The following is a 15,452-nucleotide window of genomic DNA, read 5'->3' as shown; positions in this document are numbered from 1 at the left end:
TCTGAATATTTTTTGGATTATTTGAGATTCAGAAGTTTCCAATTTACATTTGTCTGATCATGGCTCGCTCAACGGACACTGCTCCAAAGGTTAAAATATATCTACACCTAACACATACTGAGCATAGAAAACAGTGCCTTTACCATAACTTCTCCCCTCAGCTCATGTATTGCATATACACAGATTCCTCTTAAAAGAAGGGCCTGCTTCACCCCAACAAGCATAAATCCTTGGTAGAATTCCAGTAGTTCCTGCAAGAAGCATTGCTACAGCCATCCTTACACTTTTTGGACGGCAGTAAGTGCCATTACTGGGCTACTACAAGCTTCTCTAGTTGCATTTCACTGAGACTCTTGCAAAGGAGAAGGAAGGGTTAAAATTAAAGAATACATATTTGGGCAACATCTTAGGCAGACTAATTACGAGAAAACATTTTGTTTCAAACACTTGCACTTCTTTTATGAGATGGAAGTCTGACAGAAATTTCGAAAGCCATTTATTATCTGGCCTATGGTAAAATTCCTTGTGTCTAAACAAATCTTAATAGTAAGGAAATTCCTGAGCTTATGGCCCTTACAGCAAGTAAGGAGGGCTTACTGACTAATGCAGTCATTCAGGAGGCCCCAGTCTGTACTTATATTTCTTTGAGAAATCAGACCTAATAAGGTCACCATGAAGTGAAGTCTTGTGAAGTATATAGTCTTGTAAAAAAGGGGCTCAAGTAAACAGGCTGATCTTGCCCTGGAAAGCCAAAACAGGCTTTTAAGCAGTTTCTGAAGATACTTTGAGTGCTATTTGCTTCAGCTGAAGCAATTAATCTGAAACACCATTTAAGTGTTGACAGGTAAGTTGACAGGTCATGAATGCATCATTCCAAGTAGAAATTTGGGTCCTTTCCATAAGTTTATTAACATGAACTTGACCAGCAGATAAAGTCCCTCTCCCTTAAAAGAATTTAGCTTTTTACTATCTAAACTATTAACCAAAGATCTGAAGTTTAGTTACAAAACTGAGGGATGAAAACTTAGGAGAAGACCACAAGCTCAAGACCAGATGATAAGCTTAAACTCTGCAGGAAAGAACTGCAAGAATTTGTTTATGTCCTCAATCAGAAAGATGAGGAGGCACATACATAATCTCTACAAGAATCGTCGACAAAAGTCTTGAACTTGGACATGCTGGACAGCTATACAGTCATCCTTAATTGTGGAATGTGTGTATGCATACGCTATCCAAGCAAAACTACACCCAAACAAGGAACATTTTTCATAAGCTACGCAGTGAATAGTACTTCTGAAAAAAAAAAAAAAAAATCCCTGACTCCTGTCACATACATAATAGTAATGTGAGGTCCCCAAATTTTATACAAATACATAAAACCATCAATAATTCATTTAAAGTATTAAAATACATTTATATCTGTTTATATCTAATATGCAACTCACACTTATTTGTACATTAAGGAAATGCATAAATACTTAAGAGCAAGTAAGTTATTCTTTAGACATGCCTTTTTTCAATGAAGGGAACAATTTTTATTCTTTTGTGCATGGAAGCAATTTTCCTACTGACTTGACCCACCATCTTCCAGTAATGACACAGTAATGTGTGGCTTTGGTTCTCCTTTCCAGGTGATAGAATACAAATCATATCTGTAAAGCAGGACAGTAGCTATTTGGTGCAAGATAAATAAGTCTATTCAGCCTACTTCCACTCTAGCACTACCATTTTATGGCAAAAAAATCAACACTGGTTATCTGGATCAAAATTCCAGTACCTTTTCATTGAAGTGAATTTCTACAAATTTCCCAAAACGACTGCTGTTGTTGTTGCGAACAGTCTTTGCGTTTCCAAAGGCTTCTAATAGGGGATTTGCTGTTTAAAAAAATTAAAAATTTTAAAGTGTTAAAATTTGATCAATAAACTACCAAAAAGAAAGAGAGAACAAATACATACTAATTATTCAGTGAACTTATTGGGCGTAAGGTTTGAAAATTAAAAGAAAAATATTAGCTATTAGGAATAATCAGTTTTGCAAATTGTACTGGATATACTGTGGTGGAACTTACAATGAAGTACTTAAATATCACATAACATTGCAAAGTATTTGAATAGATACTGTAAGAAATTCAGAGACAAGCACTGAAAATTATTCAGTGATATTCGTCTATAGCAAGTAGGTAAATAACTGATACATAAACTATATGACACAACACACAATTTGACACTTCCCAATGAGTTGTTACTCATAAAATCTAAACTACCCACTTATCCCACAGACAAAAGTGCCACTTAAATGTCATGCATGCAGCATGTTAGATTGATTAGGGAATTAAAAAAAATGTATTAGAAGAGTGTGTTGATTTCAAAAACAAATTAAAAATGCCTTTTCAAATTAGGTCAATTAAGTGATTGAGTGATTTTATTTTTTACCAGCTGCAGTTTTCAAGTGCCTTAAAACACATAAAGAAAGAGTGGCAGCAATCTAAAGCATGTACATATATATATCTCTCTCTACACATCATGCACAGTTTAAGCAGTCTGAAAATGCCTAGTAGTTATGAAATACAAGGCCTCTGAAAGACTGCATTTACTAGCTCTGAAGATCAAAGAAAACCGATTTACTGAATCACAGTAACAATAAAACACTGAAAATATGTGCAAGATCTTTTAAAGCTTTTAGCTAAAAAAATATGCATTGGAAACTAAGCGAGCAGAAACTCAGATTTAAACTCCACTGACAGCCATCTACAAATCTGGTCCTACAAAAATTAAAGAATGAAGGAATAACTACAATGATTGGATAAATTATAGATGATAATGCATGATTTAGTAGGACAACATCAGCATTACCTTTTCGGGTTTGGCTAGGTTTTCATTTTTTTAATACTTACAGCTTATGAAAATGCAAATCTGACTTTCAAAACTGACTTCTTAAGAGATCTTTGATAGCTATTCAGGTATTCTACATAATATTAACAGTTTTGAAGAAAATATTATGAATAAAAACAAATTGCAAGAGGTCTTTCAGATAGGTTAAAGGTTCCTCTAGTAATACATATGCTGTAAGCATGCTCATTAAAATTGTGCCTAAAAAACTTCAAAATTCATGCATCAGATGCTGGTTTAGATTAAAACCCCCAAGCTTTTCTAAGAATACCTACAAGTACCAATTAATTTTATGGCATACTGTGTCAGGCATTATCAAACTCCTGGCCACTTTCCGAGTTCCTTTAGCACACAGTGGATTTCACTAAGGAATTGGTTTAAGCAAACCTACAGCAACAAGAGATTAAAGCCTGCAGTAGTTCCAGTAGAATGATCCAGTGGCTTGAATTGGAAAACAGAAAATTTAAAGCAAAAGTAAAAATTCTTGGTTTAAGAAAAAGACAGAGAGTAATGAAATTCCAAAATAAATCTACTATATGCTATAGAAGACTAAAACTGATATATCTAGGCATATTAGATTGGCTGAGGGTTGGTTTTTTTTGAGATATTTATATTTTCTCAAAACGTTATTTTCTGTTCAATTAGCAAGTGCATGCAACATTAAAGAGGCTCAACTGGATGATCAACGCAGTCTCTTCTGAGTTTGGGAGCCTATTATAAAGATAGACACAATGAAAGCGTCAATCCTAATTATGTGCTTTCTGACAAAAAAGACCTAACAGAAAAATTACCTAGAAACTTAATTTAAAATAACTTCCCTGCTTTACCTGACTTTCAGAACTTTATGGTGAGGAGGAGGGATTACTCTTTCCTGGTACAAACAGATAGTAATGAGAACATAACCTTGTCCTTGCAGATTTCATACAGCATAAAATCCAATCTTGGGTACACATGTGTGAAGTTCAACTCAAACACACACTGAAACATTTTCTAGATCAAGGACTGTGACACTATACTAAATAAAAATAAAGTGAATCACAAATAAAGATTATGTTTTCAGAATTTAGGATCAAGGTAAACTACTAGTAAATGATGCCCTAGGAAGTCTGATAGTATCTCCATCCTAGCTTTTATTTAGTTACTGTTGATTGACATTTCAAAATTGAATAAATAAATACATAAATAAAAATTAAACCATCAGCATTTTAATTCAGTTAAAGAAAATTCAATACCTTCTACAATTCTATCATCAATATCTTGGCCAGTGCCATAGGATTCTGTCAAATACCTGTAAAGCAAGATAAAAATATCAGTATCTTTCATGTGTCAGGTTGCCTCAATTCAACAGGATTTTGCATGACTCTGTACCATACTTACTAACCATTTACTAAAGGGAAAGCATATTTCTTACAAGTTCCAAATACCTATATCTTTTAAAATAAATGCAGTTTGACTTTTCTTTTTTGTTAAAACAAAAATATTTTTGCAGACTTCAGATTTTTTTCAGTACTTCAAGACACGCTAGAAATTTCTTCTAGATGTGCATATGGAAATTACACTTTTATACAAATATAATGAAACTATTACTGTACTATCTGTATTTATTAATAACCTTAGTAAATGCATAAGGTTTCATATTTATTTCCTGAATTAAATACTGTTTCCATGCATACAGCTTCTGTGTTTGTAACTCTCGGTGTTAATAAAAATCCCACATGGAGACAGTGAGATAGGAAATTGCAGGTGCATAATCAAGGTAAGATTCAACTTAGCAACTGAAGAAAGACTTTGAAAATAAATCTGTAACATACTTGCTCCTAAGTTGCAGCTTGCTTTTTTTTTTTTTTTTCCCCTGCGCACAGGGCATGCTTTCTGGAAATTCACAAGTAAATCTGGGACAAGTTAAAAACAGTTCCTGAAAATGGGGCCTTCCAAAAAAAATTTAGGGGCACTAACAGAGCTGTATTAGTACCTTTTGCTTTCTGATCACACAAATGAAAAACCTTCCTGCTTTTAAAACTCAATGTTTTGTACACGGACTTCATGGGGGCGAGTGGTGGGGAGAAGTAGCAGCAGCAATATTTGTCTGCCACGTAATCAGAACTTCCTTTGCCATGAAGCAGAAGAATAACCTCCTTTGAGAGCATTCTTCAGGAGATGCTCTCCCAGTGCCTGCCATCTTTTTTTTACTCTTATCAGGATCAAAGTTAGGATGTCCCCTGTAAAAATCATTACCAGCATCTTGCAGTAATTCTTATAGCTATCTGTTAAAGGTTGCACAGGGGCAGAGAAGAGCAGTATGAAGGACAGACAGCTATGACAATTCTCATGGGATGTGGAAGATAATACCGCTGCTGTACATACATATTAGAGAATACATGATGTCAGGGAAAAGGGAATTAAAGATTTATACTGGGAAACAAGGACAAGACAGGGAAGGGAGCATATTCACACTGCCTGCACCACGCTTCCCTGGATAATCAGGCCATCTATGATATAAATGAATTTAATGGAGCAGTGCTTTCCAGTTACAGTTGTTCCAGAGTGATATAAAGCTGCTACAGTATAAAGCAAATATGGTCAAAAACGTTCAAATAATATAAAAGGAAGCAAGGCTGATATATATCAGCAAAATGACCTCCATGTAGTTTAATATGCTTGATTTAGTATTGGTCATACGTGAACATCAATAAATAAATAAAACCCATTATTCAATCTTATTCTATAAATTAGGGTAAAGTATATTACAGAATCTCTGCAGTGACCTCAAAGTCAAGAGTTAAAAACCCTGGATGCTTAAGCAAACTAAAGAAACAAAGACAAGGAAAACACAGAAATGCACATTTATGGCAAAACCAACAGTGTCTTGCAAGACACAGTTAAAATGCCTAGTTACGTTTTTATGTACCACAATACCAGATGTGCAATACCATAATGACTGCATCATAAACCATAACTACTACATGATGTCACTACAACCGAGTTAAGGTTTCTGTGAATATATAGCCATTTCCATATGTTACCATGTCAGCATTTAAGTTTAACCCCATGAATTTCTTGTATGAAAGTGTACGTAGAAGTATCTTACTGAATTGTGGCTTAAACCTACTGATTACTTTACAATTTGCTCTGTCTGTATGTCAACCAAACGCATCAACACAAGAAATTCAGTGAATAACTTTAGTCCAAAAGCACAAACCTCAAAACAAATTTAGTGTTTTCTGTCTTGCCAGCTCCTGATTCTCCAGAGACTATGATGGACTGACTCATCTTGAGCACTTTCATGTCACGGAATGCTTTATCAGCTTAAAAAGAAGAATACAGTAAACATGACAAAAATTAATATTCAGGAGAGTTGCAAGTATAAAGTCAAGCTACAATACGAAAATTAAAATGTAACATTTTCAGGAATAAAAAAGTAAATCTTTACAATTGAGGGCATCACAACTTATTGAAGTCTGTTTCGCTTTAGATCATATTATAGTTGCTCACCCTCAAACACTGACATGTAAGAGCTTAAAGTCTTTCAAAACAAAGAGCTACTCAACTATATCCAGGACAAAATAAAACAAAACCCACCACCTAGAACTAAATCTCTTGAATTAAATGTATTTACAAAATTGTAACCAATATTACTTTAATGTGTCCTTTAAAGAGAAACTTTCAGTTGCGCTTTGTAATATCTGAGACAAGGAAACTTGGAAAAACATGGGTAGTTTTCTTGTTATGCAAAAGGTACTAAAACCCCAGCTATTTATACTTTTGATTACAAAAAATAATGCAACACGGTGAGAAGGCTTTTAATAAGTCAAAGGTTGATTTGTAGTTTCCAATTTTTTTTTTTTCTTAAACAAAGTGACTGAAATCAGGTATATCCCGTAAATAACATTTAAATGTACTTTCTGCCTGTAACACAAGCATATAAAAAGAAACAGTGCATGTGATCTGGCAACGCAATAAAAGGCAAAGGAAATCACCACACTGAAAGACAGTGCCAATCATAATTATGTCATTCTTCACTTTTAAAATCTGAACTTTATTTTTTTTAATGGTTGTAAATTATATTTAAACTGCTTAGACATAAAACAGTGGAGGTACAGAATAATAGCAACAGGGTTGCTAGGGTTGCTAATTTCCAAGTTCTCCAAACTGCATATCAAGGATGAGAGGTTTTGCAATTTTAGCAATGAGTGGTTTTAATTTATAACAGTTAAAAGCAAATTAATTAGTTACAGGTGGCATTTTGTGTGTAACTGCAAAGTATTTAATGTTTGTTTTGTAAAAGACAAATACAGACTCAATACATACCAATAGCAAAAACATGTGGTGGCAACGTTCCAAGTGATCTACCCTGGTACTTTTTAATAGTATCTGAAGAATAAAACTTAGGTATATCAAAATACGGATTCACTGCAATAAGAATGTTGGCTACATAGGTCTGTGAAAATAACAATTAACAGAAAACTATTAGCTGGTATCCAACCAAATCGTTAACAGCAATTTTCTATTACTATTGAAGACCATAGCCTAAGTATAACAATTACATTTAGAGTTCTCTCCAGTTAATGCAGATACAAGAACGGATACGTTTTCAGAGTTCCTCTAATTACCTTCTCAGGACTTCTATGAAAAAGCACTTCTCAGGAGAATTTCCTAGCCACTGAGCTGTGGAGCATGTCCTGAATTTGACCTTTCACCCAATCTCCTTTTAAATTATTTCCTATTGTCCGAGTTACTGGATCAAGGATGAGACACCACAACCTCCTCGTCAAAAGTGAATAAACTAAGCTCCTGGCTAGCATAATGCACTCTCCTCCAGTGAGGACAACAATTTTTCAGTATCTAACGGAAGCAACTCAGCAGGAAGGACTGACAGAATCCTGCCTGGAAACGCGCTCAAACCAGGCAATAAAAGCATTCAGCCGAGAGAAATTAGCTATGGCTGCTTCCACAGTGAGAAATACAGAATGCAACTGTACTCTCACAGAGAAGGAATTTGAGAAGAATCTCAAACCCAGACTGCTTTTTACCTTTCCATAGGATAAGGAAGACTGAAGATAAGTTTTTTAAGGTTTCTGAAAAAAAACCACCTTTCATAGCTTGGTTATAATGGCCAGATTACATGCAAGGAAGAACAGATGCCTGAATCACAGAAAAAAAGATTTTCAGGAAAAGGTCTGAAGAAAAGCAGATAAACCTTCAGCTTGAAATGCTTGTTGTTACTAAGCATATCCCTAGACAACAGAAATTTGGACACTATCATGGTATGTTGATAGAAGGCTGGATCAAACACAATATATGAATTTTTTTAGATGTTTCTATTTTCAACACTTATTTCACTGAAGGAAAACATATGCACAGAATTCTTCAAGAGCTGCAAGAACTAACATTAGTTTTAGTGACAAGACAAATACTGTTAACTAGCATTAAACAAAAAGCAAAAAGAATTTGTTGGTTCAAACTGTATCTTAAAGTTACAAGGGAAAGGTAGTTAAAATATAAATCAAACCTTCCTCACCCCTCCCCTCCCCCCTGAAAATACACCTGCTCAAGACAACATATTAGTAGTATTTGTTTAAAATAAAGAAAGGCTTTATGAAGCTAAATACTACCCTACCTCATAACCAGTTCAGTTTTAGAATTTTACTTCCTTTGAGGTTTTTTTGCTTGCCTTTTTTTTTAATTATTATTTTTCCAGAACAGTGTTCAAATGGCCTTTTTTATTTATTTATTTTAAAGCTGGTGTTTGTTCTTGAGCCATAAAGAATTTATAGCTAGTAAAATTAACTGCAACAAAGGAAAACAACTATACTTTCTTTATGTATATATACATATATATAAAGGTTTTAACTCCAATTAATTTTAGAACAGTATGCTAACACAAAAGTTGATTATTTTTACACAGACACTTAGAAAATATGTAGAACTGTTTCATATTATCACTAGCCAGCTTTCTATTAGGAAAAAAAAACAAGGAAGAAAGAAACTGTTATCTTTCTACTATTTCACAGCTGTCAGTGTCCGGGCAGATGGCAAGGACAAAATGTAATTTAGTCAGAATTCATTAACTACAATTAGGCAATTTGATAGCAATATAAAAGATTAAGATGGACATCTGAGCTAGGAGGTGTCAAAGACGGCACCTGTTTGCTTCGTTCAAAAATAATGAAGAAAGAAAACCATCTTTGTTAACAGGTACTCTACTGGCAAACTAAGTTACCTGAAGGAACAGACCTTTGTGATACAATGTTGTGCTATGGTTGCACATGAACAGTCACCTAGAGAAAAATCTACTGCTCTGCCTGGTAGAAATCAGCTAATATTAATGTGATTAATGTGATTCAGATCTCAAACAAGGTATAAGATGGAAAGGAAAAAAAAAAAAAAAAAAGGCGGCCTAAAACCTCCTAACCTTCCAATGTTACCACTTCTGTTTAGTTTCTGTTATAGGAAAAAACAGAATTGGAAACGCTTATTTTGTTGATTATTTGAAAGGACATCTATCATTAGACTGGTTGTCATGACACGTAATACTTACATAAATTCTGTCCTTACTGTACCGAACTTTGATATTGTGAAGGAGAGTGGCCTCATTTAAATACATAAGGGAACCTGCAAGTAAAAGACAATTGTATACCATTAAGAGCTCAGGACTACTTTGGTGTACAGCTGAAAAACTAAATCTTAGGAGTAAGGAGAATTTTACTTCCCCTCTCTTTCCTTACAGTTTAATCCTATCAATGATTTCTTTATACTGTGTTGAGGCATAACTGCTGACTCAATATACGCTTTAAAAAGCATAGAACTGCTCTTTACTGTACAACTGGAGTTACAGAAAGTTGCTCAACAAAGTGTCAGACTCCAGGAGTCTCAACACAGGCCCTGCTCAGCATGAGCTCCCTTTTACCAGCCTCAGACAAACACGGTGTATCTCCAACCATGCCGGCCCGTAAGCACAGAAACTGGTGCCTACCAAAATCGCCAACTCTTTCCTTCCTTCCAGCTCCCCTCTCCAGTCTCGGCCACAGTATCCCCAGGGTAATGCCACCTAACTGATGTTTAGAATAACTGCTGGCTCCTGGTGATTTTTAGATGTTTATATTCACTGATTCAACTGAGAAATACTGTCTAGAGGCGGCAGCAGGCATCATTGCAACACCAGGCACCAACGCAACCTTTTGTATTTCAATTCTGAATTTTGTTGCTACTAGGCCTCCTCAAAGAAACTGTTAGGGGAAAAAAAACCATTAACACAACAATACCTAGCTTTATTTTTCTCCTTAGCTTGTTAATATAAAATAACTGAACCAACTCTGCTGAAATGTTACAAGGTGGCCGCTGAAGGCAGCGAGCGGGCACCCACAGAAAGCTTCAGGCCGTATGGGTTCACATTCTGGCAAAGCTGGTCCTTGTTTTCAGCTGTAAAGCACTGGAAAGTCTTAGCAGCCTTAATTACAGAGGTCATTACCAGTTCCCATTGTAACAATATTAAAAACAACTGAGGGCACTACTCGCTACACAGTCTGCATTTTCAAATATGCTCAATCCTCTTTTTCACACCACTTAAAATTCAAATGCACAACACTATTTTGTCTAGTTACAACTGACTGACTACCATACTGGTAAACCTTACCGTATTAGCACCACTTAAAAAGTTGTATACATCTGACTACTATGCCTGTAATTGTAACTGCTACCCCGCACCTCACGTGAGGGCCACATATGTACCTCTCATCTATAATGACCAACAAAGCTGTTTCTCAACTTGAACCAAGTTGAACCGATGCCCTTTCTCGAGGGCTCCAGCAGAGAAAAATGCACTCCAACTTATTTACACAAATGCGCAAGAAGGGCTGCTGGTTCTTAGGACCTTAAGTCAACCTGCCCAGCCACCTTGCCCTGCAAGGACGCCTGAAGCTCAGCAAGCAGCTCTTAACATCTCCTTCAATGCTCCTCCTGCTGAACCAAAAGATACTGGCGAAGGATAACGCAAGCTTCTCAATAGCATCTGTGTTTTCGTTTCCAATCTCGTTTGGAATCTCGTCTTTCGTTTACCCTTCCTTCCACAGCGGACCGAGGAGTGGCTCGTGCCTCCCACCACCTATACCAGCTCAGCGTGAGGCACAGGCAGGTTCAGCAGCTATTTCCAGCCTCCCTCTCGCTTGCGTAGCTCCACTGAACAACAGCCCTTCCTTCCATTACATGACTAAATACAGCTTTGCTTCAAATGGTTGGCATCGTTCATGCTTCTCAAAGGACCCTGCAACTTCTGGGTTGCTTAGAAGAAAGCATCCTCCTCTGCAAAATCCCTTGCGCGCACATCCCCGTGCTGGCAAAGGCACACGAGGTGTGCTTTAGCTTTACGCAAAGCAAAATCTCCCTTCGGATCACAAAGGCCTTGAAATCGGGCCCGCGCACGACACTGCCGTGAAGCAGCAGGCTGGCCCCAACCACCATGGCCTCTCCCCGGCCGCCCCAGCAGAGCTACGTAACCGCACGGTCGCCATTACGTGAGGCAACGATGGGCAGGCAGCCGGCGCTGCGCCGCGGGCCTTCTCCTCCTCCCCTCCCCAGGCTCACCCAGGCCGCTCCGCGCAGCCCAGAAAATGGCGCCGGGACCACAAACCGCAGGTCTGCCTCCACAGACCTTTTTCCACCTTCACCTTTTTTTAACATGGTCATCCCAAGACAAAGAGACATGACGAGGAAATGGGCCACAAGCAGAAACTCCTGCTTGCTCTAATCAAAGTTTAAAATCTCCTTCTCCCCCTGTGTATGCTTGGGGCGAGGGTGTGGGGGCAGAGTGTTAACATTTGAAGTTTGCTGATTTTTTTTTAAGTCATTTGGATTCTCAGTATTGAGTTCAAAAACTACTATATAGTAACTGTCTACATACGCTTAAAGAAACGATCCTCTCCCTCGACTATCTTCATAAGAACCTCTCAGAGTTTGTGTTATGTTTTAAAGGGAACAGTCATCAGTTAATCATCCTAATAAAGACTTGGTAAAGTCTAAACAACAAAGGACCCCAGATCTCAGTGCATCCCCAGTAGTCTCTTAGCAAGTCCTTGTTAAAGCAGTTACACCTGCAGACTCGATGCATAATGGGAGCTTGCTCCCCGAGGGAACGTTGAAGCCTTCACTCGAGACATGTAAATTAAGGCTTATGTCAGCAACTTCGAAATGCATCTCATTTAGAATAAATCCTTTAAAAGAGGCATCCATTTCCAGAGGCAAAGGAAGTCACCAGAGAGAGAATTCTGAATATTCATATGGCTCATGCCTAAATATAACCACCGTACATATCTATATGCATTTAATAGTCCATATGTTTACTTATACACACACACAAAGTTCACAGAAGTGAAGTTAGGCACTAAAAGCTAGGAAATACCAATGTCAAATTTACTCACACTGGCTCTCCTGTGCACACAATGAAGCAGGGTTTGTATGGAAAATAATTTTACCATGTAATTGCAAAGCTCTGCATCTGTAGAACTATTTTTTTTAAGATTCTTATCTGATAACCTGCCTCCCTTCATTTTTTTAAAATTGTTTCACCACAGAAATTAAAAAAAAAACAAAACCTTTTTCTTGGCCATAAAAAAAATACAAATTCCACATATGGTGACAAGCCCCCAAAATTGAGCAGGGTTCAGTGGGGGCAGAAGAAGAGTGTGAATCACACAAAAAAAAAAAAAAAAAAAAAAAAAAGAAAAAGGAAGTAAATGCTTTGTCTCTGTACTGTTTGCAATATTTACTGAAAATTCACATTTGAGGAAGGGCTAGATTCTCAAAAAGGTGTCTTTTGCAGCTAGTGCATTTGGAATAAGGAAGACTAAGGGTGCAAAAAGCAATATTCAGCAAATTGCTTCCTAGAAGGGAGTTAATCACTAAAGCATAGGTTGGAATAGTAAGTGTATTATTAACTAGTTTTTCAGGATTTTTCAGAAGAATATTATAAGGCGAGACTGAAAGCACTCAGTATTTTATAAAGTTTCTTCTTAAATGTCAATGATGCTCAGCACAAATGCTCTCTGACAGAGAGGAAAATGAACTGGGCTTTCACACATCCTGGAGATAAATCTCAGCTAGTGAACAAGAAGTGAAAATACATTAGAAAAGTCTCAAAATAATGTTTAATACAGAAAGGATTACCAGACAAAGCATTTTTAAGTTCTATATTTTACTCAGTAAGCGAAAGAAGACATTCTCTCCGACGGGAAGACTGGTTTAACTTAATTGAATAGTACTTTGCTGGAATCTCAAATCATTTCTATAATCTTATTCCAAATTTCAGGCCCCTGACTAGGACTCTGAGGTGCCTGGACATCTCAGTAAAATCACTGTGGCAGATGCACAGATTAAATGCATTTCCCTAACGATCATCATGTGCAGACAATACAGATACCAGCTTTGAAAAGTTTCGACCCACATAATGTTTGCAAAAACACAAGCAACTGGAAACAAGGCTACCAGCTTGGTTCCACCTGGAACGACACTGCACCATCTAAGTCAGATCATAAACCTCAGATTTCACCTTCTTGTTCCTTATGGAGCAGCTGTAACAGCTGTATTTCCTGTCACGGGATATAAATACTAACCCCTGTTCCAAAACAGGAATCACCTAAACAACTTTCAAAGTCCCAGCCTCTATTTTAAACAAAGAACAATAGAAGATACTTTTGCTGACCATTTACAAAGTTAACAGTATTTTCACCAGCCAGTAAACACCACAGGAAATGTGTAAAAGAATTGCCTTCATCAGGTTTTCAAGACAGGAGAGTCTGCGATTTGCTCACACAGAGCAAGAGCAGCAAAGTATTTCTTTAACAGTTCTCTAAAATCTGATGCTAGCACTTGCTCATCTTTCTCGGTAGTGTCTCCCCTCTCCCCAGATTTGAATACCGTATTTGATTCTACACATCTAACTATAAAATTTTTAACAAAATAAAAGCTCTGCAGATCAACACTGAAGTTTATTACACAAGTTCACCTCAAAACTCCTTCTCCAGCAGGACTCCTGTATCCAATTCACTGTAACCTATTTCCTTTTCCAGTGGCCCCAATGGGTCCAGATTCCCATCTCCAGTTTTGGCAAGGTTATCTTAAAATTTATTTTCAATTACCTGTACTTCCACAGGAATGCTATCTAAGAAATGGGTTACATGCAGGAAAATGCTGTACAATACGGATGCTGCTAAAGCAACTAATTCTTTTGCTGCACTCTAAAAGATACAGTTAACCCCCATAATGCTGAATGCAGTTGATCCTGATGCAGTTAGGTGACATTCAATATATATCTGAAGTCAAGTAACAGTTGTGTGTGGGAATAAGGTAACTATGAGGTCCTCTGAAGTGTTCAACTGAAAACTAAAAAAAACAATAAATTATATTTAAAATGGGCTTACTTTAAGAAGTTTAAAGGACTAGTAGAGGTCATACATAAATTCAAGCAAAGAAGCAAAACAAAGAGTACAAGGAAGAAACAGGAAGCTTGTAAGGAAACAAAATTCTCTTCTATGCAGATTTTTCTTCAAATACGTAATTTATTTTAAAATTTGTAACTTACAATTATCTTCTACATCCTTTTTGCTGTCCTCTTCCGCAGGAAACACTTGATTGATAGCAGCCTGGAAAGTCTGTTAGATGAAAAATATTAACATTGTCAGAATTCCATAAAAATAGAAATATAGTTCAAAGATGTTTGATGCAATGATACAAGTGAGTGCGCTGCAATTGTGCGTGGTTTAAAATGAAGTTGCCAGCTTTATACTTCAGCACTGGAAATTTTACTGAGTTACTAGGTGCACATAGGAGCTGCTGCATTTACATTACTACGCTACATTACAAAAATGCAGTCACTGTAATATATATTTTATTGCAAGAATATCTGATGCTCATTTCCAAAATTGCATGTAATATTGTAATATTGTGTAATATAAAAAATAAGGATAAAAAAAAGTACTACAGAGGGAACAGCATTGTAAAGGACACACAACTTCCTCAGTTTTGCAAAGAAGCACAAAGAATAAAACCCAAATCATTAGTTCAGCTAAAGGACCGTGCTATCATTATCATACGCTGTTTTAAAACATTCCTACTTCAACTATAAATGTTCAATACATAATATCCTCTGTATCCCCAAATACTGTAGCTTTGGTTGTTGCTTGGGTTTTTTTCTTCAGTAAATCAATACTAAAGTAAAACAAGACCTTCCTTCAACACTTGTATTCCAGTTATACAAAACAGCCATTTATCAAGTGCTCACTCCAACTGGAAAAATTCATAACAAAAGCAACTTTGTTTCTTCTTTATTCTCCAGAAATCATAACTTATATTGTTGTAAAAAGGAAAGGAAAACATCCTAGCGCACACACATTACAGCATCTGCACAAAAATACCTATTGTAAGAGGTAGGTTTTTAATTATACTTTTTTGTTTACCGTAGTAATAGCTTGTTTGAGCTACCTATGAATGAACAAAAACCCTGTTGTACCAATTAAACACGATAGCTACCATGCTGCTGCAGGCACAGTCTCCTTTTCCCCATGGAAATGGAG

The 15,452-nt window shown here is 36.6% G+C and overlaps 1 protein-coding gene across 5 annotated transcripts in view; it reads right to left on the bottom strand.

Annotated features, from left to right (window-relative positions):
• Window positions 1-15,452, bottom strand: part of MYO6 (myosin VI) — a 107,154-nt gene that overhangs the window by 61,117 nt on the left and 30,585 nt on the right. For all 5 annotated transcript variants that reach the window (XM_069804700.1, XM_069804699.1, XM_069804701.1 and 2 more), the window contains exons 3-8: window positions 14,462-14,531; window positions 9,428-9,501; window positions 7,198-7,327; window positions 6,089-6,194; window positions 4,122-4,177; window positions 1,778-1,875 (exon numbers count right to left, since the gene is read on the bottom strand). In XM_069804700.1, coding sequence (XP_069660801.1) covers window positions 1,778-1,875; window positions 4,122-4,177; window positions 6,089-6,194; window positions 7,198-7,327; window positions 9,428-9,501; window positions 14,462-14,531 — 534 coding nt within the window. The remainder of the gene's footprint in view (window positions 1-1,777; window positions 1,876-4,121; window positions 4,178-6,088; window positions 6,195-7,197; window positions 7,328-9,427; window positions 9,502-14,461; window positions 14,532-15,452) is intronic.

This window comes from Haliaeetus albicilla, chromosome 17, assembly GCF_947461875.1.
Source record: "Haliaeetus albicilla chromosome 17, bHalAlb1.1, whole genome shotgun sequence".
In the NCBI taxonomy this organism is placed as follows: Eukaryota; Metazoa; Chordata; class Aves; order Accipitriformes; family Accipitridae; genus Haliaeetus; species Haliaeetus albicilla.
This window is presented reverse-complemented; position numbering and strand designations above follow the sequence as displayed.